Below are 22,584 nucleotides of genomic sequence, written 5' to 3' on the forward strand. Positions count from 1 at the left end.
TTATTTTAAGAACCAGATTCACCATCATAGACTCCCCTCCCATTTTCATTTTGGTTTTCAAAATATTAATCACAAATATTTGATCAAGGGAACTTTATTAATGATTAGTTGATATCTGTGGAGGGAAAGTCAGTTAATATTAGGGCATTTAGATGTCCACAGCTCTACTCTACTCGAGAGAAAACAGTTTTTAAGTCATAAACCCCTGTGAAACAGATTAAAAACCAGTCCTGAAATTACTGTTCTCATTCTCCTCAAAACCTAGGCTCTGTCAAATGCTGTGCTTTGTTTTATTTGTTTCTAAGTAGATGTTTCTCTCTTTCTCTTTCTCTGTCTATTGTTTTAACAATTCTTATTATTTGCTTCATTTGAATGGTATTTTTGGAGCAAGATGTTTAAATACATACTTTAATATACTTCTTTATATTGGAGGGTGGGGCACAATAAACATAACATTTAGTCTTAAAAAATACCTAGTTAGCAACGCTACTTGAAAATTGAGTTATGTTTTTCCCATAAAAAATATATGCCTGTGAGTCACTGGCATGTGCCTTTTATAATTGACAGGTAATGCAGACAGCCTGATGGCCTTAGATGGATATAAATTATCATAATGGTATAAATGAGAGGCTGAAAGTCCAGTGACTGTTACAGTAGCTTTTTCTGTAAATTGACATTTTCATTTACCTTTCAAATATGAAATATTACTAGAATAAAATATATATAAACATCAATTTTATTTGCATTAAACATTTTAAGGAGATGTTGCTTGAGGTTTTTAGTTAAAAGTTGGAGGAGGGGTGTGGGGATGACAAATTGGTTTCCCTGAGACATAGAACCAGACAGGTCAGTGTGGCTCCCCAGCTCCTGCAGGCTGAGTGTGCCTCAGGTATTCCTATGAGTTGGCTCTGTTGATGACACCTAGCTCTGGCCCTTCTGTTGCTTTGCTTGAACTTGTGTTCTTGTGAGAAGGTAGTGTGACACAGAGAAATCACAGAGAAAGAAAATGACCTGTCTGACCTGTGCCAGAGCGTGTTTGACCAGATGGTTTACTTTCTGTCCCTGCCTTCCTCCTGGAACCTGATCACTTCTGTGGTCAACAGACTGACAGTGAGCGCACAGACACCGCAGCCGACGGGGAGACCACCGCCACTGAGGTTGGTATTGTGGCTGAGAGTGGCTGGTAGTGGCATACCGAAAATGCCTTGTGGGGTGGCTCTGTGTTTAAGAACTCCACATATGAGCTGTTGTAATGGAGATCAGTTCTAACTTTAACAGTTGGAGTTAAATATGTATTTTGTTGTCTAGACCAGTGGTTCTTAAACTCTGGCCTACATCAGAATTACCTGGAGGATTCCAGCCTCATGTTTCTCATTCAGAAGAGCTGGGGGTGGACTTGAGGATTTATATTTCTAACAAGTTCCCAGGCGATATTGACTCTGCACATCTTAGGACATATTCTGAGAACCACTTGCCTAGACTGATAATACATTTTTTTTTTTTTTAGAAAAAAATTCTATCTCAAATGAGAGGCTACAGATGTATAATAGAATGAATGGGAAGAAGGTCAAAATTAACTAGTATTTTGGCTTGATACAGATATATTTTTAATTCCCCAATGGTGAAATAATTATTGTTAAAATAAGACTTACCTGACTCATTTTTGTAGCCTTTGACTGTAGCCTCGGTCACTCATAAGAAATGAATTTTTAAATTACTGTTAGTACTTTATTTTTAAAAAATATAATCACATTAAACAGTGATAGAAGATATACTGTTATTTCTCCTTTTTTCTTTAGGGTTAAAGAAACACATTAAATGTGTGTGTGTGGCTTATATTGTTTTTCAAATCTTCTCTACCATTAAATAGTTAAAATATCTTTAAAAATAATATCTGTACTAATGGAAGTCAAGACATTTATTGATGTTAATTCGGCTACTTTTTACTAGCAGAATTTAGTTTTTACTTTGTAATAATGTTTATTTTAGGTTGTTTATGTGGTTTTTTTTGGCATCATCCTATTATAATAATATTTTCTAGTTGGGTATTTGGAAAAAACTAAAAATGTTGTAAGTGGTATCTGTATATCACTTAATTGAAAATATCTTCAGAAAAAATCTTTTGCGATGGCATTTTATTAGGTTTCTTCCTTTAGAAATGCCAGAGTTCAATCCAAAGCTTGAAAATCATAAGTTTTTAACATTAAAGATGATATTGTTAAAACTATTATGCAGATTCTTTTAAGCAATCATATATAAATCTATTACAAGTTGGTAATTTTCTTTGCCAACTATAACAAAGCTACACCTTGCTTTTATAAGAGTTAGTTACATGTAGCCACAGGGTAGTACATCCAGTAAATTTCATTGGAATCTTAATGTGTGCTATAAATGAAAAATATTTTAATAATAATACCTTAAACTTCTACAGTAGTTTTAAAATGTGTTATGTAACATTTAAAGCATGCAGGGGAGTACCTATAACATAGGTAGATTTTGAAGCTTAAAAATAAAATGAAGAGCTGTGAACCCCCTATGCACTGAAGAATGGGTGTGTCACCAGCACATTAGCACTGTGTTTAAATTTCCTGTTTGCCCCGTGATACTGATGAAACTCTGTCCCATCTATAGGTGGCCAGCACAACAGTGGTCAGTGTAGAATATGAAGAGTAAGCAGTCTTGTCCCCATTGGCAAATAAGAAGAGGGAGACCTAGATAGACTAAATGATTTTCTTAAGGCACCTGACTCAGTGTGATCCTTTTCTCACCTAGAATTTCATTCTGGGTCTTCTCTTCTAGCACAAGGGCATAAAGCCCCAGTCCTGAGTCCAAGAGCCATAGTGAGAGACACACCTTTGCTGCTACTTGCACATGTGGCTTGGCCTGCTTACTAATTACTGATACTCAGACAGCAGTCCAGGGATTAGACCACTCCTTGAAATTAGAAAAATCAGGAGAATGAGGTGGCTTTGGGATAACTGTATTTTTTCAAATCTCAAAAATTGTCCCATCTAAAACCTTTAAAAGAAATCATGCTGTTGTTGATAGTAGTTGATTTCTTTAAAAAAAAAAAAAAAAAAAAAAAAAAAAAAAAAACTTTCTTAGTTGCCCCATGTTTGTCTTCTCCCCTCCCAAATTTGTTTTTAACTATATACATTCAAGAAAATTGGCTGGGCGTGGTGGCTCACTCCTGTAATCCCAGCACTTTGGGAGGCTGAGGCGGGCAGATCACTTGAGGTCAGGAGTTCAAGACTAGCCTGGTGAACATGGTGAAACCCTGTCTCTACTAAAAATACAAAAAATTAGCCAGGCATGGTGGCAGGCTCCTGTAATCCCAGCTACCTGCGAGGCTGAGGCAGGAGAATTGCTTGAACCCAGGAGGTGGAGGTTGCAGTGAGCCGAGATCACGCCATTGCACTCCAGCCTGGGCAACAAAGCGAGACTCTGTCTCAAAAAAAAAGAAAAGAAAATCAAGGTCTCAAGAAACTTTAAAATGTGGGAACCTCTGTGCAAAATTCTTCATATTCTTTGAGCATGGGTTCTCTGGTCTACAAATTGGGAGTCATAATCACTAACCTCCTAGGGCGGGGTTCATACACTACATGTGAGCTCTCATAGGGCGGGGTTCATACACTACATGTGAGCTCTCATTATTGTGTCATCATAGCTATTCTTACAAATTTTAATTTTAATCTGGCTCCCCCCACTTCCTGAACTATTTCTAATGTTCATCAAGAACAACCTGCCACACCCTTGCTGTCACCTTCTCAACCACGTGTGTCTGCTGGTCAAAATGCCAAAGACCCACCAGGCAAGAATTCTTCCACTCCTATATTCCTATATTCTTATTAAGCTTCCTAATTGTGTGTGAGAATGTTGTGGTTTGTGTATAAGAAAGAAGTGGCATCCATATGCAAGAGCATACACGTGCCCACATTTAGCAAGTCTATGTAGACCATAGTTCTTCAATCTTAGAGTAAATTGCATGTAAGACTTTATTTCCCACTCTTTCTTGATGCTGGCAGTCGGACCAGGAGGAAGATGCAGAGCTCAAGGCACAGGTAGAAAATTAAAAATAAAACAAACAACAACAACAACAAAACAACAGTGTGTGATAAGTCATTGTTTGTCTACAGCGTTCAGATCTTTCAGCATGCTCTGTAGCTGGTTACCATGTTGTTGGTGCAGTGTGTAGGTTGGCATTTGTTCCCTTGACGACTGTGTCCCTTACTTTTCCCTTTCTTCTCCACTTTTTTCAGAATAGTCTGATTAAACGAATAAAGGGTGAAAATGTGTATGTCAAACATAGTAATCTTATGTTAGAGGTTGGTATTGGTATATACCAGTGCATGTCTGTGTGTGTTGTTTTTCTTTTAGTGTAATACCTGTGGGCTCATATTGTGATGCATGAACTGTGTGCTCATCTGTTAATAAGTGGGGATGACTTCTCAGCTTCTGATTTGTTATTCTCTCCTAGATATAGATCCCTTTTCCTGTGTGTATATTTATTTTAATTCTCTCAGGATACATGTGAATTGTACTCTTTATAGTTTGCCTTCTAAAATTCTTTTGGTATTCATGTTTGTGTGAACTAGATTTTTTTTTCTGTTTCCTTTCCATGGGAAAATCACATTTTCACCAGAGTGTTTGTGGTAGTGCCATGAGCCTTGATCAAAATTTTGTTTTATTTTGACTACTAATAAGATTGACATTACTTTAAAAGCAAACAAAAGAGCTGAAAGGAACACAAATGTAAAACATTGACTGTTGGATACTTTATGTTCTGAATATAGGAGCTAGAAAAAACTCAAGATGACCTGATGAAACATCAAACCAACATTAGCGAGCTGAAAAGAACCTTCTTAGAAACTTCAACAGACACTGCCGTAACGAATGAATGGGAGAAGAGGCTTTCCACCTCCCCCGTGCGACTGGCCGCCAGGCAGGAGGATGCCCCCATGATCGAACCACTTGTCCCTGAAGAGGTCAGTAGTCAGGCTTGTGGTCAGACTCGTATTCTGTTTACCCGCCTTCCTTCTCTACAGGATGTGGAATTGCATTTGACAGTCTTCTGGGTAGAAAATCTCTCTTCCTACCTATGTTTAACCTGAGCTGAGATGCTCAGTGCTCCAACAGAAAACTGCAAAATAAAATGGTTAAAGTGGCTGAGGAGTGAGTAATAGCATCAGATGGTTCTTAGGGCGGGAAGCCACAGGGAGACTATCGTGAAAAATCAGCTGATTCTGACCATAAACCTAGATTTATAGCTGAGAGAAATCAGGGTATTCTCTTCATGCATTGACACTTTTTCCGCATATGCTTTCTACTTTTGCTTGAGGCCCATTGAGATTGTTTGACTAAATGGTAAACTGAAGTTGATAGCATTTCAGGACAATTTTACTCTGAGATATTACACCAGGCTTTTATTGATATAACAAGAGTTTTATTTGATTTTTATTTATAACTGATTATCTTAATTGATTTATATTAAGTTTTTTGTTTTTTGTTTTTAAGACAGTGTCTTGCTGTGTCACCCAGGCTGGAGTGCAGTGGGGTGATCTTGTCTCACTGTAGCCTCCGCCTCCCAGGTTCAAGTGATTCTCCTGCCTCGGCCTCCCAAGTAGCTGGGACTATAGATGCCCTTCACCACACCGGGCTAATTTTTGTATTTTTAATAGAGACGGGGTTTTGCCATGTTGGCCGGGCTTAAGACCACTTAAGTTTTGCCACTTAAGACCAAACTCCAGGTCTTAAGTGATCCACCCACCTTGGCCTCCCAAAATGTTGGGATTACAGGCGTGAGCCATCGCACCTGGCCAAATTTATAATCAGTTCCTAGTAGATGTTTTATGGGGAAAGTAGTGGCCAGAAATTTTTTTTTTAAGTAAGGTTATTTCACACTCTTTGGCTGTACATTTAAAGAGATTTTTTTTTTTGAGACATAGTTTTTTTTGTTTTTGTTTGTTTGTTTGTTTGTTTTTGAGATGGTGTTTCTCTCTGTCGCCCATGCTGAAGTGCAGTGGCGTGACCTCCGCCTCCTGGGTTTAAGTGATCCTCCTGCCTCAGCCTCCTGGGTAGCTGGGACTACAAGCAGGCACCACCACACCTGGCTAATTTTTTTGTATTTTTAATAGAAGTGGGATTTCAACATGTTGGTCAGGCTGATCTCAAACTCCTGACCTCAAAAGATCCACCACCTCAGCCTCCCAAGGAAGCTCTTTTTAAATGTACAACCAAAGACTCTGAGGATTCAGCCGGTGTTACTTCAGGGCTCCCATTGTGTGGGAACCAAAAATTACTGTAGTGCTAACTTGACTGTCTACTGTTAGACATCATGTTGCTTTATCTCTGTTTCAAAAAAAGTAGTTTTTGAAAACTGCATCTTTTTTAGCATTGTATTGGTTAACCTCCTTTTCTGTAAGACCACTTTATTGGGAAATATCTGTTCAGGAAGCTGACACAGAATGGAACATTAAAACTTAGGCTTTGGTGAGAGAAAAATTCTTTAAACAGTGGTCTATATGCAGTGCTTAAGTCATTGCAGTAAAAATAAGAATTCAATTACACTTATTGCTGATCATGTTCTAAACCTTTGAAAGCTGTTTATCAAAAGTAATCAAGAACTCACTATCACTATGTTCATGACAATCCCAAACCTAACTAATAAGAAATAGGTCTATATCCATTTGAATGACTTAAAAAGGATCCTTTTATGCAGAATAAGTGAAAAGTACGATTACCAACATATTCTTGTGCCATTACACTTCAGTTCCATTCAAACTACTGAGTTTCAAGAGACAAATTTCACATTGATTGATTTAAATATAATAGTCCTTACAATATTCAGTTATGCTCTCATGAATTTTATTGTAATTGGTTAAGTTTGGCTTATCCTATTTCTACTACCTCTTTTGGAAATAATTTACTGGCTCTAAAGATATCAGATACTGGATTAAGTTACAAAAACACAAACTAAATAGCCACCCCAAACAAAACAAAACAGAGCAAAACTAAATGCTAAGTGATCACCACTTTGAATGAAAGTTTAGGGAACAACTTAGAGAATTTAAAGGGTGGTGCTGATAAACAAGGGAACTTCATAAGTCCAGGCTATTAGACTAGTAAGATATGTTGTTTTTACATTTATAAAACCCTAAACGTTAGAGAATTAACATTTGATAAGCCCAAGGATGTTAATAATTTAAGGAGTACTTTGAATATACTGAACTTTCCCTGGATATTAATGCTTTTTCTGTGTTAGTGCAGAAAAACTGGAGAAGGCCAGGAAAGGATTTTTTCAGCATAATTAAGGAAGAAAAACATGCCCTCTGCAGAATGGCAAAGCAGTTTGGTTATTTAAACTGGAGAAGAGCAAAGGCTGGCATACTCACTGCTTTCAGCGTCTGCAGGGTTGTTTTGCAGTCCCTCAGTGCTCCGTCACACTGTGAATGGAGACATAGCAGAAAGAGCTTGACTAGATATAGAGAACTTGTTAGAAACAGGGCTGATTAACCCTGCTTATCAAAGGAGCCCTGAAAAGCATCTCAAAGGAGCTTCAAGTCCCAGGGGAAAAGGGATCTCTTTAGGTGTCAGGGTGCTGTGCTCCCCATGGCAGCAGGGCCAGGCAGAGTGGCCTGTCCTCTCTTCTACTCTTCTCCAGGACCTCATAGTCATCGATGACATCAAGTTTATACTCCAATTGAGGGCCCTGCAGGTAGCCTTCAGAACAAACCAGAAAGTTCTTTTGCTCTAAATTATTGCCTATTTCTATATTAAAACCATGGCTTCTGTTATTTTTGTGTGTGAAAAGCACAAAAGATAATTTTATCCTTTTTTTAATTGTTTGTATGTTATGCACATAGAAAACATACTGGTTTATAAATATATAACCAAACGATTTTTATTTTGGAGGGGATATTTTTTAAAGTAAGTTACTAATTTGATATTACTCTATTTTATAATAAAGCCTACTTCAATTAAACAGTAGTCAACCAGTTTAGAAAGAAATCCAGTTACTTCCAAATGGAAATATTTAACTCAATTTTTAAAATTGACATCTCTAATAAAGTAGTGGTTATTTTGTGTCAGAATCAGAAAGAAACTTAGATTTGGTGACCCCAAACTTATGACTTCCCAAAGCTTAGTTGTTGTTTTTTCTTTTTTTTTGTCTCAGTGGCAAAATGGTACTTTGAAGAAAAAAACTAAAGATTTCTTGAGTTTTAATGTTACCGTCTTTTTTCTTTATATTGTTTTATCTATAGTAGTTAAATTGTTATAATAATTATTTCTATAAAATGCTACCAATTTATGAACAATTCGAAGAAAATTATAGTTAGAATTATATATAGCAAGCTAATAATGATGTTATGTCCTGAGAATTTTATGTTTGTTTCCTATATAAAATGGAAATTTGATTGCCAATTGTTTCAAGTTTCAGATAGTTGAGTTAACAGCAGACAAGTAGCAAGGATGTCCCAAAGCAGCAAATAATATCTAATTCTCATTTGCTTTAGAAAATAGGCAAATAAACCCACACACAGGGCCCACCAAACATAGGAAGGGTAGACATGTGGTATGTACAGCCTGCCAGGTACATCCTCTGTCCACAAACCTTTCCCATGACAGACTTTCATGATGCATCTAAGCCTTGTCCATGTTAGAGTTATATTCCTTAGTGGTTACTTGAATACCAAAAGTTTCCAAATCACAATAAAAAAGCAGTACCTGCTAGTAGGTATTCTGCGCCGATATTGTCCTCTCTTTCATATGAGTGATAGTTTTACAGGCGTGTTCACTGTACAGTAATTCCTTGAGCTAGATGATTACTATAGTCAGTTCCCATGATTTGCAAATTCTGTATTTGCAAATTTACCCATTCCCTAAATTTTATTTGTAGAAACCTTTAATCACCCAACAGGAAATGACACTGTTATGAATTTTGTGTGCCAGTATAGGGCCTTGTTTTCCAATTATGATATTAAGATTAATAACTTATAATGTTTAAGTAACTAAATGAAATGGTTGGGCTATATATCTGACTATATCCTAACCCCTGATAAAAGTGAATTTTTAGATCACCTTTTCTTTATCAGTACCTCTTCACTTCTCTATTAACTAGGTTAACTGTATTGGGAGGTTGACCATATATAGAATTACATTTTAAAATCTCCCTATGTTACCTGTTTATGTTATTGGACATACACAGTTTGGAATGTAGACACTGTTAATATTTTCAATTATAAGACAGAGGCATTTTTTAAATTAGTTGGTTTCAGACACCAGGATATGCTGAAAACCACTGTTTCGCTGGGGGTTTTGTGAAGCTTTTATCTTAGGAATAATATTTAGCTCAGTGATTATAATTAGAGACCTAGCACTGTTATTCTGAAAAGTACCTATAATTTTGACCTTTCCTTCCTGTTTCTCATTTCTGTTTGCAAAAGAGGCTATGATTAAAAGCAAAAAGAAAAAAGAAAAAAAGAAAAAGAAACAAAATCCACATTTAATGATTCCACATGGTACATTTTATCTTTTCCAATACCGTCCTTCAAAATGCAGTGGGATAGAGATTTTTGTTGTTGTTGGGTTTTTTTTTTTTTTCCCTCCTCTGAAAATGGCTTGTTTCTCATTAGAAAGAGTCATTTGAGAATGATACTATCAAAATCTGTCAGTGTAGGTCCTGCAGAATATTCCAGATGTTCCCCTACAATCTCTTGCAAACAAATGATTAAATGTAGTACTGGTAGATTTTTAGACAAAAAGAAATTTTAAATAGCTCTCATAAAGTTACATTGTTTGTAATGATAAGATGTATTTTAAAAGTTCCATTCTTCTAGAAACTTTGAACTTTCCATCGTTATTTTTCAGTTAATCTTCCAGAATATCCTTTCTGTCCCTGCTCTGTGAAGTTGAACGCTTGGTTCAACTTAGGCTTGGTAGCTAATGTATTGCCACCTGAATTGTGCCTATTTAATACTAGAGAAAAAAATAAAAAGTAGTTAAAAAGCAAAAACCTAATTCCTAACATGAAATACTTAATATTTCTTAATTTTTTATGTTAAAGTATGAATTGATATACTTAATTTTCCAGCAAGATATTTTGAAATTGACTTTAAAAAATTATTAACCATGTTATAAAAGTTCAAATAAAGCCATTGAGTATTTTTTCTTTATTTGTGGGCAATAAATCAATCCATCTAAGTATAACTGGGTTTATTTAAATTAGTGGCTAATGCAGTGACATTGTATGCATTTCACTACTCTGTAACAGGCAGCACCTAAATGGGGAATACAATAAGATACTTGTCAGAAATAGAAATTTTAAATTTTTAAAAATTTTGTAATGTTTTATTTTAAATACCCACTTTTTAATACCAACATAAACATGGTTTAAATGCCAAGAACAAATACCTTTATATTGTTCTTGTATGCTCTGTGTTTGTAGAAATGAAGAACATTTGAGTTATATAAACACCAAAGTTAACCCCAAAGTTTCAGAAAATCTGAACTCTTTGGAAAAAACTAAATTTTGAGGTAGTTTCAGATCATTTTTCAAATGCATAAACAATAATTTACTCCTTCAGGAAGAAAATGAATGAATATTATGAGAATATATGAGATGATAGATAGATAGAGATAATACAATGAAAGAACTCCCTTCCTAACTTGCCTTTTTGGAAACTGTCTACTTCCTCTTCTCCAACCCAACCCCCTTTATTCAAACAGACCAAAGAAGAAACAGAGATTTCTGAAAAAGTTATATTTTTGCAGCAAGGAAGCGCTCCATTCCTTGAGTCTCAGGTAAAAACCAAACATAAAGGATTTTCCAGAAGAAATTGGTCTTCAGACTTCAGTGTCATTAAAATGCTCTTAGTTTTTATTTTCCCTTTAACATTTATCTTGTTTAAAACCAAGGTAGGTACATAATTTTGATTTAGATTCTGGGGAAGGGAAAATTGAATTTTCTTAATATTTTAATTATCAGTTATGCATCATTTCTTTATGGCTTCTAATCCAAGCTGATTTTTCTCTGTATGTTGTCATTGACTTACTTTCTGATAATAATCTTGCTGAAATGTTGTTTTACTGCCTGTTTTTACCTGTAGAGTCGTGCTAATTTAGATGATGTTGATTGATTTTGAAAGTTCTGAATTCTTATTGGTTTCCCCACTAGCCAAGTGTGATAAAGAAAATGCAGGAAGGAGACTCTGCTGACTCTGTGGTTACTTCTCGTCAAATAATTTTCCAGAAAACTGTCCCATCAACCCTAGAGGTTATTCTTTCAATTCATTTCATTTAATCTAGCAACAACATGTAGATCAATCTGTAGTGGTATTTTTAAAGGCACACGTATTTCTAGATTTAAGTTTTCAGGCTGTAATAAACAGAAAAGTTTCTAGAAAACATTCTAGTTTAAAATGTAAACCAGGGCACTCACCTGCTCCTGGTTTGATATCTCTTCCCTCTGTAATCTGTGAAGCTATTAACCTACCTGGTCATATTGTATTATGCCTCCCTGAATACAAAAGTTTCTTAGCTTTCATTTCTTTTGCCTTATTGGAACTAACACTAAAGAAAGTGAGAGAGAAACTCCTGAGACAGTGAACTTCAGTTGTAAATAAGATTGGAGCGGGCACAATGGCATGTGCCTGTAGTCCCAGCTCCTGGGGAGGCTGAGATGGGAGGATCACTTGAGCCCAGGGGTTTGAGGCCAACCTGGGCAACATAGGGAGACCCCATCTCTTAAAAAAAAATGTAAGACTCGAACACTGTACAGATCACTGTAAGAGGCTCTAATAGTGTCCTATTTGTGGGAAATATTTCATTACAATGCCTTGAACACAGTGACACTCAATATTTATTGAATAATAAGTGCTATTATGGATTCATTTCCCTGTATAAAGAAATACAATTTACAAATATGGAAAATATTTACATAAATTTGTAGAATGTTGGGAAGTTCTCTGTGATAACAGTATATGAAGTATAGATTATATTTAACGAGGAAAACTTTTATCCCCACACATGTAAAGCTAAGTAACTTATAGAACATCAATAATGTTATTTAATCTTGAAATATAAAATGATCCAAAATTTATCATAAGAGCAAATCTGTTCTTCAAAAAATTTACTGCAAAGTATGTTCCAGTTTAAAGAAGTTGCAACTCTACCTACCGAATGTATTCTGAGCTGAAGTTTATAGTTTATCATTTCAGAGGAGAAGAGATTGCAGCCATAACTATTAGATAATAACATGAGCACTGTATGGTCCCATCACAGACCTGCATGTAGCAGTTGCCCTGATTTTCTTAAAGGATTCTTATTTTAGAAATGAGATACCATCAGAATTTCTAATTTAGCTTTTATATTTCAAATATAGGGCACAGAGGATTGGGTTATTGTAGACAAAATACCAACTGAGGTAGTTGATGGTGATTTGAAAAAGATTGTGACTTACAAGGTGGTGACCGTGAGCAGTAGAACTGGTGACCTCCCAGCTGACATGTTAAAATCTGGCACTATTAAAATGCAAAGCTTCGAAGACTTGGCTCGAGAAATGCAACTGAAAGAAGACAGCAAACAGAAAATATACACTCTAGGAAAATCCTATGACACTGTCTCCGGGAGAATTGTTACTATGACTGGGAAAGCTAAAGAGGGCGAGAAAGTGGAGCAGCCCTCCACTACGGAAGCACTTCAGAAAATGGAGAAAGAAATGCCAGAGTCCATGAAGATCATTCCCGGCCTGGCAGAGTATGAGGTCCTGGAAACCCTCGCTGATGAGAAATCCAAGAGAGGACCAGAGGTCCAGACGACAAAGCGGAAATTGTCCGAATCCCTGGCCACCATCAAGGAGGCCGAGTCTCGCCGGCAGAGTCCTGAAGAAGATGACCTCAAGAAGGCTCCACAGCTGGAGAAGGATGTGGCCGTCCTCCCTGGCCTGGAAGGCAGACGCTTCAGCAAAACAGAGCAAGTGCCCGAGAGTGAGGTCTTAAAAGTGGGCCTCTTTGGTCCCCGAAGGAAGAGCCTGTCCGAATGGAGATATTCCCAGGAACCAGCCTTTACCGTTGCTACTGCCCATTACGTTACTGAGTCATCCGCCTCCCAAGTAGTGGTAACCAGTGTCACTCATTGGGGCCACAGTTTGCAATTCCAGCATGACAGTTTTTGAGGCAGTCCCCTTCCACCCCAAACCTTTCTGTTTCTCTTGCTGCTTGGCTTTATGTTGAGAGCAGCCAACCCAGCTTCTTAATTTTTTTTCATGGTTAAATCAATACTGCAGTGCAAAGTCAGCATTAAAACACTTTCCATTTTATTTCCAGCACCCTGTTCCCAAGATGTGATAGTGCTGCTGTGGCTTGTAATGAAGGGGAAAATATATATATATATCTGCTTAAATCGGCGCCACCCCGATCCTAATAACCGTCTCTGCTTTACCAAACAAGAGCACCTGGTTTTCTATTTTATTTCCCATTCTTTTCGTTTCCAAACTCTGAGATTCCTTCGTTCTTCCTCCTCCCTGTCTCCTCTGCCTACGATTTTGTCTAACAAGCTGTGAATGTTTATGTGCCTGAGTTTGTGTCTCTCTTTTGTGCTTGACTCTGCCTCTCTTTGTTCACTCAGACTAAGCAGTCTTCTGGGGAAAAGCTCATGGATGGCTCTGAAATCTTCAGTTTATTAGAGTCTGCGCGAAAACCAACAGAATTCATAGGAGGGGTTACTTCTGCTTCTCAAAGCTGGGTTCAGGTGGCCATTTGTTTTCGTCCTTGGTGTTTCTGAATGTACCCATGTGCCTTTCCTTACCCTTTTTTTGGGCGTGAGTGTGTGGTTGCATCCAGCTGGCTTTGCCTTCAGCATCTCAAAGGTGTCTTATTGTCCTTTGTGTCTGCTTGGCATATCTGTCACATGCCTTTAGTTGCATCTCAAGAATGTACTTCAGTATTCGAAAGGCAATCATATTGAGAAATTTTAATAGAATTAAATATCTAAAAGCATTATGTCTCACCAGTTGAGTCTAAGAAAGCAGCCAAAACCAACGTGAATGCGCTGCAATGCTTTGGTTTTTGTTTTGTTAATTGCACTTTATCCTGCCTTCCGTTTGTTTTGCGGATGTCCTGAAGCAGCAGCGCAGGTTCAAGTGCATGCACCAGGGGCAGGGGCAGGCATCAGAGATTTCAGTGGGAGAAATGAAAGCTAATTTATATTTTTCGTCAGTGTTTCTGGTTATAAGCACTTGATGCTGGCTTTAGACATCCTGGCGAGTGGTGGCTTTAGTTATTTTCTGACCTTTGGTTTATGGATGGTCACACTGATGCCACAATCTCTTCCCATGCAGAAAATGGAAACCAAGACGGAGTCCAGTGGAATAGAGACGGAACCCACCGTGCACCACCTGCCGCTTAGCACTGAGAAGGTGATGCAGGAGACCGTGTTGGTGGAGGAGCAGCGTGTGGTGCACGTGAGTGGGGATGCTTCTTACTCGGCGGGAGAGAGCGGGGATGCTGCAGCACAGCCCGCATTCACAGGCATTAAAGGGAAAGAGGGCTCTGCCTTGACGGAGGAGGCTAAAGAGGAAGGAGGGGAGGAGGTCGCTAAAGCTGTCCTGGAACAGGAAGAGACAGCCGCTGCTTCCCGTGAGCGACAAGAGGAGCAGAGTGCAGCCATCCACATTTCAGAAACTTTGGAACAAAAACCTCATTTTGAGGTAACTAGTAGTTAATGTTACTTTTATCACTAAAATAAAACTGATATAGGATGCCTGGAAATTTAGATCAGCATAAAGGTGGAGCTAAGTTTAATTTTCTGCCTCTCCCATGTATAGTGTGTTTCTCCTCTCATTTCCTTCTTTCATACCTAGTAGGAGTCTCCACACTGATTTCCAGCTTTGGGGTCACATGCAAACATATCTCTTAATTATTAATAATATGGCACCAGGAAATGGTTTCTACTCTCACTGAAATTATTATAATTGGCAGTAAAATTGGGAAATGCAAAGTTGGCCAAGATATTAGAAAATGTGATACATTTATTTCTTATCAGTGCACTTTTCCAGAAGCACCAAAACCATGTTTGCCCGGGTCCTAAATGCCAGAACTTTATTCTTTATCCTCTTTTATTGAGATTCCTAAAGTATTTGGGGAGTTAATGTCTCATTATTAGTTTCTTCTTTCTAAGAAGTTATTAAATAGAAAACTTTTTTTATTGCCTTCAAAATGTTTTGCTTTACTTGGAGCATTTCATATAAAAATGCTATGAGAGTCCAGGAGACTGTTTGACATGTGCATGTTGTATGCCTCATTCCCCAGCTTACTCTCTACATAAACATTTATAGCATACTAACCTGTGCTTATAACCACCAAGAGAGGAAAAGGAAGAAAACAATGTGTTCATGCAAACTATAACAGCCACTCTGCTTACTCCCCTTTGGCACAGTCCTCAACGGTGAAGACGGAAACCATCAGTTTTGGCAGTGTTTCACCGGGAGGAGTAAAGCTAGAAATTTCCACCAAGGAAGTGCCAGTAGTTCACACCGAAACCAAAACCATCACATATGAATCATCACAGGTGAGATATTCTGTGAAGACCAGAGCCCTGGCTGCTTATTTCACCCCTCTATGGCCTAGTGTGTTTACATAGAACTGCACGATATTTAATTCATGAGACTTAGAGGATCCAGTGGCCAGACCATTTCTATTAAAAGTGATGCAATAATGGTCATTTTATTAGTGATCAGGGAGCAGCAGATGACTTAACCAAGTCTTTATGTGTCTTGAAGTGTAGAAAAAGGCTCAGAAACCTGTTTCCCTAGCCACAGAGAAAGAAAAATATTCACTCACCCATCCACCACTCATATTTCTGAAACCTTAGTTTTTTTAATGACAGTTATCTGTGGTTGCACTTAGTACTTATTCTTGGGAGCAGCTCTCAGACTCTGAAGAGCATAATGATTGCATAATAGGAGATAGTGAAATTGTCGTAATGCCTTAAATAACGTAGCCAACTTCTGAAGAGCAGATGTGAGAGCACCTGGATGAGGGGTCTATGCCTCTGCTGCTTTAGGTGGATCCAGGCACAGATCTGGAGCCAGGCGTGCTGATGAGTGCACAGACGATCACATCTGAAACCACCAGTACCACCACCACTACGCACATCACCAAAGTAAGTGGAGTGAGAACCGAGAAGAGGATTCCTTGAGAGCGAGCTGGAGGAAGGTGCTTGTTCAGAACTCCTCACAGGTTGGGCTGCACAAGCACAAGGTGGCTTGATGCTCAGGATGCCAGGATAGCTGCAAGGGGAGCTTTTACAACCCCTAGATTTATGATGCACTTGTCCTCATGTGCGAGTTCCCCTTTAGGAATATACATTCTGATATCCTAAGCTTAATGCTTACTCCAGTGCTTGGCATGTGGTAGTGTTCCAGAAACATGGGCCATCCAGACCCAAGGGCCTCCATTCCGTCCTCACCTCTGGAATTAAAAATGTGAAATAAGTGCCATAGAACTCTAATTTCAATTCTCGAAGAGTGAATGATGTCAGCATCTTCTGCCATTTCCCCCTACTGAACCATGATGGTTTCTCCCAGTGAGTAAATTCATAAAGCTTCTCTACGTGTCTTGCAGACTGTGAAAGGGGGCATTTCAGAGACAAGAATTGAGAAGCGAATAGTCATCACGGGGGATGCAGACATTGACCATGACCAGGTAGTATGTGTGAGACGGTAAATACCCTGGCAGAGAAACAAAGAAAAACCTGTTGGTCCTACAGTTTCAATGCTATTCCTCTAGTCCAGCATGTATTCCGAAGAAAATTATGAATTAACTTTCCAGTATATGATTTATGATTCCTTTTGTAATCATTGTACCTCATTTGTAAATTGTGGATATAGATCTAGCTCATAAGTCTCCACCTCACCACTGATCATGCATGTTCCACCTCCTTTTTGTTTCTGCCCTTCTGTGATTTCCCGGGGATAGGCGCTGGCTCAGGCAATTAAAGAGGCCAAAGAGCAGCACCCTGACATGTCAGTGACCAAAGTAGTGGTCCATAAAGAGACAGAGATCACACCAGAAGATGGAGAGGATTGACCAGAGGTAAGAGGTGATGCCGATTCTCTAGGCTTGCCTAGGCTGGCATGAGGCATGGGGCACTTCCCTCTCATCCTTCACCTGATCCTTCCTTTCCTCTGTTCTCTCACTGGCATTTGTTGGGCTGGTTACCAAGAGGATGGAGAATTGGTTTATGGGTTTGTCTCACATTTGGAGCTTCCATTCTTGTGGAGTTTTTGCATGCACTGCCAGTTAGAGGATAAAGGAAGAGCAGAGTCTATGCTTGTGTGGTCTTCCTGGTGTTCCCTTTTATTCCATGGCCTGCACTCTTTGATTATCCAAATTTGTAATGGCAAATTTGATTTTACTTGCCATGTGGCCTAATTGGAACAAAGGCAGTTTTGCTCTGAGAGGCTCAATTTGTGTGTTCCAAATACTAGGGAAATAATATATACCCCTTTCTCCTTCTGATGGCAACATTATCCCGTCGTAAGCTTTCTCTTCAACTGTGTTTGATTGTAGCCTGTTTATGCTTTTGTCTTTAGTTTTGTTTTTTTAATTTGAAAGCTGAGCACTCACTTTCTTTTTGGATGTCTTATATTTCCTGTATTCTTTGGGATGATTTTTCTCCCTAGTGTAGCACTGTCTCAGAAGGAGGCAAAAAAAATGCAGTCTTGTGGTCCTGTAGAAAGCACATACCTTTCCAGTGACTGTTTGGCCAGCATCATGAGCAGACTATATCATCTATGTGAGCACAGACTTGTCATGCATACTCACCTGCCATGCAAGATCTCATGGGGCCATGAGCGTTTCTGAGAGGGCTTTGAATGCTGAATGCAGCAGTCGAGCGACTTGCACAACTTGGTGATGTGATAAAATGTTTAAGAGATTTCATATATTAGTAAGTTTTCTAACATCGGTTTAAGAAACAAATTGATGAGTGGCATCTCTTAAAAGAGAAATATAAAAAATACTCATTTTACTCAAATGAATAATATATTTTGGAAGATAGCAAAAAAAATAAAAAAGATTTCTTCCATGAGCTTCAGCCACTTGGGCGTTGTTGTAATTACTTAAGAGAAAGCATGTAATTGGCAGTGACTTAACGCTGGAATGTCATGGCATCTTGTCCAAACGAGCATTCTAACTTCCAGGATACTTTTTTTGTGTCCTTGATCTGAGAAAATCTTTCAGTTGTTTTCAAATGAGTAACTAATCAAATCTCTTTTTTGCAGGAATAACTTAGCTTGCACATGAATGCAGTCATGCAAACCGTTAGGAAAACCAGAGCCTATATGGAGTTCCCTCTTCTAACCCAACTGACTTGTATCTGTCCGTGGAAAATTTCAGTCCAGAAGAATTGACCTTGACCATTAATAAAGACACTGGCAGAGAGATCTTCCCATAATAAAGCAATCTGATTCAGCATCACTAAACCGATAATGCATGAAGCAACAATAAAATTACAAAAGAGCAGCATTTTTAATTTTCACAAAATGTCTCAGTTTTCAGCTATACCTGCACGTTCATAACCAACAATATAAACCGTGGTCTCATGTAACACATAAACAATTCATGCCTTTCATAGTTTATTAAAGTCTAAACAAAATTGCAATTTCTTAGGTAACCTTTTATTTACAATAAATGAAGATTACCCTCAAATGCTAGAAGCTGTCTAGGTCCGTCCGGTGTGTCAGATTTTCCTCAGATTAGATGTGCCAATAACCAAGTTTATTCAGTAAACAACTTGTACTTGTTTCATCTGGTTTTATTACTCTCACCCATAAACAGTAATGACTCTCTGACCCTCTGGAAATATTTAATGCTTCCAATCTTGCTTTGTGTATCTCATTTAATTTGTTATAAGGTAGTACTGATTTTAGCATATTAATGCGATTTCTTCCTTGTTGTTTGCTTTGGTCTGTGTTCAATCCAGAGAGCTTAAATTGTCATTATTTTGGGAAGAAAACCTGTATTTTTGTTAGTTTACAATATTATGAAATTTCACTTCAGGAGAAACTGCTGGGCTTCCTGTGGCTTTGTTTTCTTAGTTTCTTTTTCCGTGCCGTGTATTTTTTAATTGATTTTTCTTCTTTTACTTGAAAAGAAAGTGTTTTATTTTCAAATCTGGTCCATATTTACATTCTAGTTCAGAGCCAAGCCTTAAACTGTACAGAATTTCCACTGTAATTAAAACTATTTAGTGTTAGTTATAAATAGCCTTCAAAAAGAGAGATTCTCCATTACACGATCACCTGCATCACAGCCCATGGTGAATGTATGTTTCTGCATAGCGAAATAAAAATGGCAAATGCACTGAAAGCTCTAAGTTTGTATGTTTAATAATTTCAGTATTGTATGTGTTTAGTCCAGAAGTAATATTTGCATGACATCAAAGGCCTTATTCAGCTGCACGGTAGAGATATCCTGTCTTTACAAGATTGAAAAAAAAAAAACCCCACAGAGTATACAGTATGCAGTGTCTGTACCCTTTGAGGGATTGAAGATGGGAACAAAGTAGATATATTTAAATATTTGGTTGCCTAAGAAGGCTTTAAAAAATACATCATCGAATCTCATCCTCAAAGTTTTAGGTTTTTTTTTTTAATAAGAGACAAGGCTGTGCTATGAAACAGGGTTGCTCAGCCTGCAATCTCATGACCTGTTTTAACAATCACTGTCCCCATCATCCATTTCCTTCGTTATATCCATCTCTTTCCAGCACATCCATTGCTCTGTTAAGTCAATGTCGACCCTAGTTGTTTTAAAAAATCAACATGGAGTCTGGAGTGTGAATTTGAAGTTGCTTCTAACTTACAAATGAGTGTTACACGTTCCTTCCATTAAGTGCTTTTTTTTTTTTTTTTTTTTTAGTCTTTCTTACTGCTTCAAATTAACCGGTATGGAAGTTTCTGCCTTGGGTTGCCGTAGAGGTGGCCCTGTATTTTAATGGGCATTTACTCATGAAGTAAAATTGGACTGTTCCATTTAAAAAAAAAAAAAAATTTTTGTGACAGGCCATCGGTGCATGTAAAATTGTGTTCTCAGAAATGACATTTGTTTTGACAAATAGTTTCTTATCAGAGCTGTGTAAGCTCTGAAGGAGGGTGACAGAAGGACCTGATCCTCCCCCATGAGTGTGGCTATTAACATACGCATGCATGCACGCATATGCTCTGCTCAGGAAATGGGGATGGGACAGCAGAAAGACTGGCTCCGAGGGGCTTTGTCATGCCCTATCTCGACATCACTCCACTGTTGCTGGTACAGAACACTGTCATGTGGTTTAATACCACAAAATTTCAGGGACACTAAAAGACATCTAACTTGATAACAAGAGGTCAATTCTAAGAATAAACCTTACAAAGAAGTAGCTATGAATAAAAACAACATTCATATGGGTGTTCTGTTCATCCTATTACATGAGTCAGAAACCTGGGAGACTTGGGCACCAGTGTCTTTCTTGCCCATCATTTTCCCAGCCTGCCAATAACATTTCTTCACAGTCTCTTTAATCTAGCCGAGACAGTGTACCTAGATTATTCCAGTAGCTCACTGACTCATGTTCTCACATCACTTCAGTCCCTTACACTGTAGCTTGCAATCTTTCAAGAAATACAAATGTAATCTTCTCATCCTTGTGCTTAAAATGTGTTTTTGGCTTTCTATCACTTATAGTATAAAGGCCTTAATTTTTTTTTCTTCAACTTTTAGATTCAGAGGGCACATGGGCAAGTTTGTTGCATGGGTATATTGCATGATGCTGAGGTTTGGGGTATGATTTAACCCAGCACCTAGGTAACGAGCATAGTACCCAATAGACAGTTTTTCAACCCTTGCCTGCCTCCCCCGTCTCGTAGTCTGCAGTGTCTATTGTTCCCATCTTTGTGTCCACGTGTGCCTAATGTTTAGTTCCCACTTATACATGAGAACATGCAGCATTTGGTTTTCTGAATCTGTATTAGCTCGCTTATAATAATGGCCTCCAGCTTCATCCATGTTGCTGCACAAGATGTGATTTTGTTCTTTTTTATGGCTGTGTAGTATTCCATGGTGTGTATGCAGCACATTTTCTATCCAATCCACCATGGGTAGACACACCTGGGTTGATTCCATGTCTTTACTATTGTGAATAGTGCTGTGATGAACGTATGCATGCATGGGTCTTTATGGTAGAATGATTTCCATAAATTCTTTGCCAAGAAAGGCTTCAATTCTTCTAACCTGGCCCGAAGCCTTGCATGGACTGGCTGCTCCCCACCTACTTCTCCAGCCACAGATGCAACAGTGTGTCTGCTTACTCTGTGATCCCTGTCCGCCTCCACCACACTGGTGAAGTGCTGGAACTATTCTCAGCCCTGTTTTACTGGGCCCCAAATTTTGTTGTAGGTTTGAGCTCAAATGTTCCCTTCCTGATTTTACAGATCAGCTTTCCCTATTATACACTCTCAAAGCAACATTTTTAGTAGAAAATTTCATGATTGTCACTTTTATTTATCTGCCCAATTCTTTGAATGAATCTCTTCTACGTGCCATGGGTCTCACAGATGGCCCACATCCAAGCATAGTGCCTCTATAAGTGGTGCTCAATATTTGTATGAATGAATGAACACATTGATAAAGGTTACTTTGCTAAGATAAATTTGAAACATCAGTTTTTTTCTGAGTTTTCTCTGAAGCCCAGCAAGTGTGGGGGAGTGGCTCCCCATGGAAACAGTTCCTATTTCAGGTCCCTCAACAGCTCTCATGATTATGCCATTGTCATTGAGTCAGTCACTGGGAATCACCCCCTCAGCAAATGATGGTCTCTCCCAGAGATCTGCCATTCATTAGATATGACGGGTTGGGTTCAGCTCTCTGATTAGAAGGGGTTACACATTATTTCACATGTACTGATGTCAGCCTCAGTTCAGTTGACATCCGGTCGAGGTCTGTTATTGTTGAGCTCTAAACTTTAAGTATATTTGAAAGTGGTCTTGGAAGCTGGAGTTGCCCTATTTCAAAGAGTCGAATAGTAAATTTCACTAGATACACCATTTGTAGATAATGGAAGTCTTAACCACTTCATAATGTCTTTCTTTCTCAAGTTCATTAATTATTCAGTCTTGGCATAGCAGAGGTAAGAGAGTAAGTAATACAGGCTTAAAACCCTGGGGTTAGTTTCAACTCCTTTATTTCCTTTGCAGTGTGAAAGATCCATTACATGTAACCTTCCTTTACCATCCTACTTTAAGCCCTCATATCTCTCACCTGGACTGTTGATCAGCTGCTAACTGGTCTCTAGGTTCCATTCATCTACTACTACCACCCCACCCCAACGCCCCCCGCTCCCCACACCCCAAGTTCTTTAGGCTGCTCATTTGTCATTCTTAAAGGTGCCATCATGACACAACTAAAAAATCCTTTGGGGATATCCCTCACTCATTCCCTAAGGCTCAATTCTGAACTCCTAAACTTGAGTTAAAACTATGTATCGGCCAGGCGCGGTGGCTCACGTCTGTAATCCCAGCACTTTGGGAGGCCGAGGCAGGCAGGTCAC

The 22,584-nt window shown here is 38.4% G+C and overlaps 1 protein-coding gene across 50 annotated transcripts in view; it reads left to right on the forward strand.

Annotated features, from left to right (window-relative positions):
- The window catches only part of EPB41L3 (erythrocyte membrane protein band 4.1 like 3), a 236,951-nt gene extending 217,584 nt beyond the window's left edge, over positions 1–19,367 (forward strand). For 8 of the 50 annotated variants that reach the window (XM_016933355.4, XM_016933356.4, XM_054672326.2 and 5 more), the window contains 14 exons: positions 1,104–1,157; positions 4,026–4,061; positions 4,260–4,325; positions 4,794–4,985; positions 10,726–10,800; positions 11,174–11,272; positions 12,380–13,114; positions 13,624–13,746; positions 14,336–14,704; positions 15,433–15,564; positions 16,060–16,158; positions 16,620–16,700; positions 16,974–17,090; positions 18,281–19,367. In XM_016933355.4, coding sequence (XP_016788844.4) covers positions 1,104–1,157; positions 4,026–4,061; positions 4,260–4,325; positions 4,794–4,985; positions 10,726–10,800; positions 11,174–11,272; positions 12,380–13,114; positions 13,624–13,746; positions 14,336–14,704; positions 15,433–15,564; positions 16,060–16,158; positions 16,620–16,700; positions 16,974–17,084 — 2,172 coding nt within the window. In that variant the 3' untranslated portion in view covers positions 17,085–17,090; positions 18,281–19,367. The remainder of the gene's footprint in view (positions 1–1,103; positions 1,158–4,025; positions 4,062–4,259; positions 4,326–4,793; positions 4,986–10,725; positions 10,801–11,173; positions 11,273–12,379; positions 13,115–13,623; positions 13,747–14,335; positions 14,705–15,432; positions 15,565–16,059; positions 16,159–16,619; positions 16,701–16,973; positions 17,091–18,280) is intronic. The other 42 variants (XM_063795989.1, XM_063795991.1, XM_063795973.1 and 39 more) reach the window with 20 other exon arrangements.
- The last annotated feature ends 3,217 nt before the right edge of the window (positions 19,368–22,584 follow it).

This window comes from Pan troglodytes, chromosome 17 (assembly GCF_028858775.2).
Source record: "Pan troglodytes isolate AG18354 chromosome 17, NHGRI_mPanTro3-v2.0_pri, whole genome shotgun sequence".
NCBI classification, from domain to species: Eukaryota; Metazoa; Chordata; class Mammalia; order Primates; family Hominidae; genus Pan; species Pan troglodytes.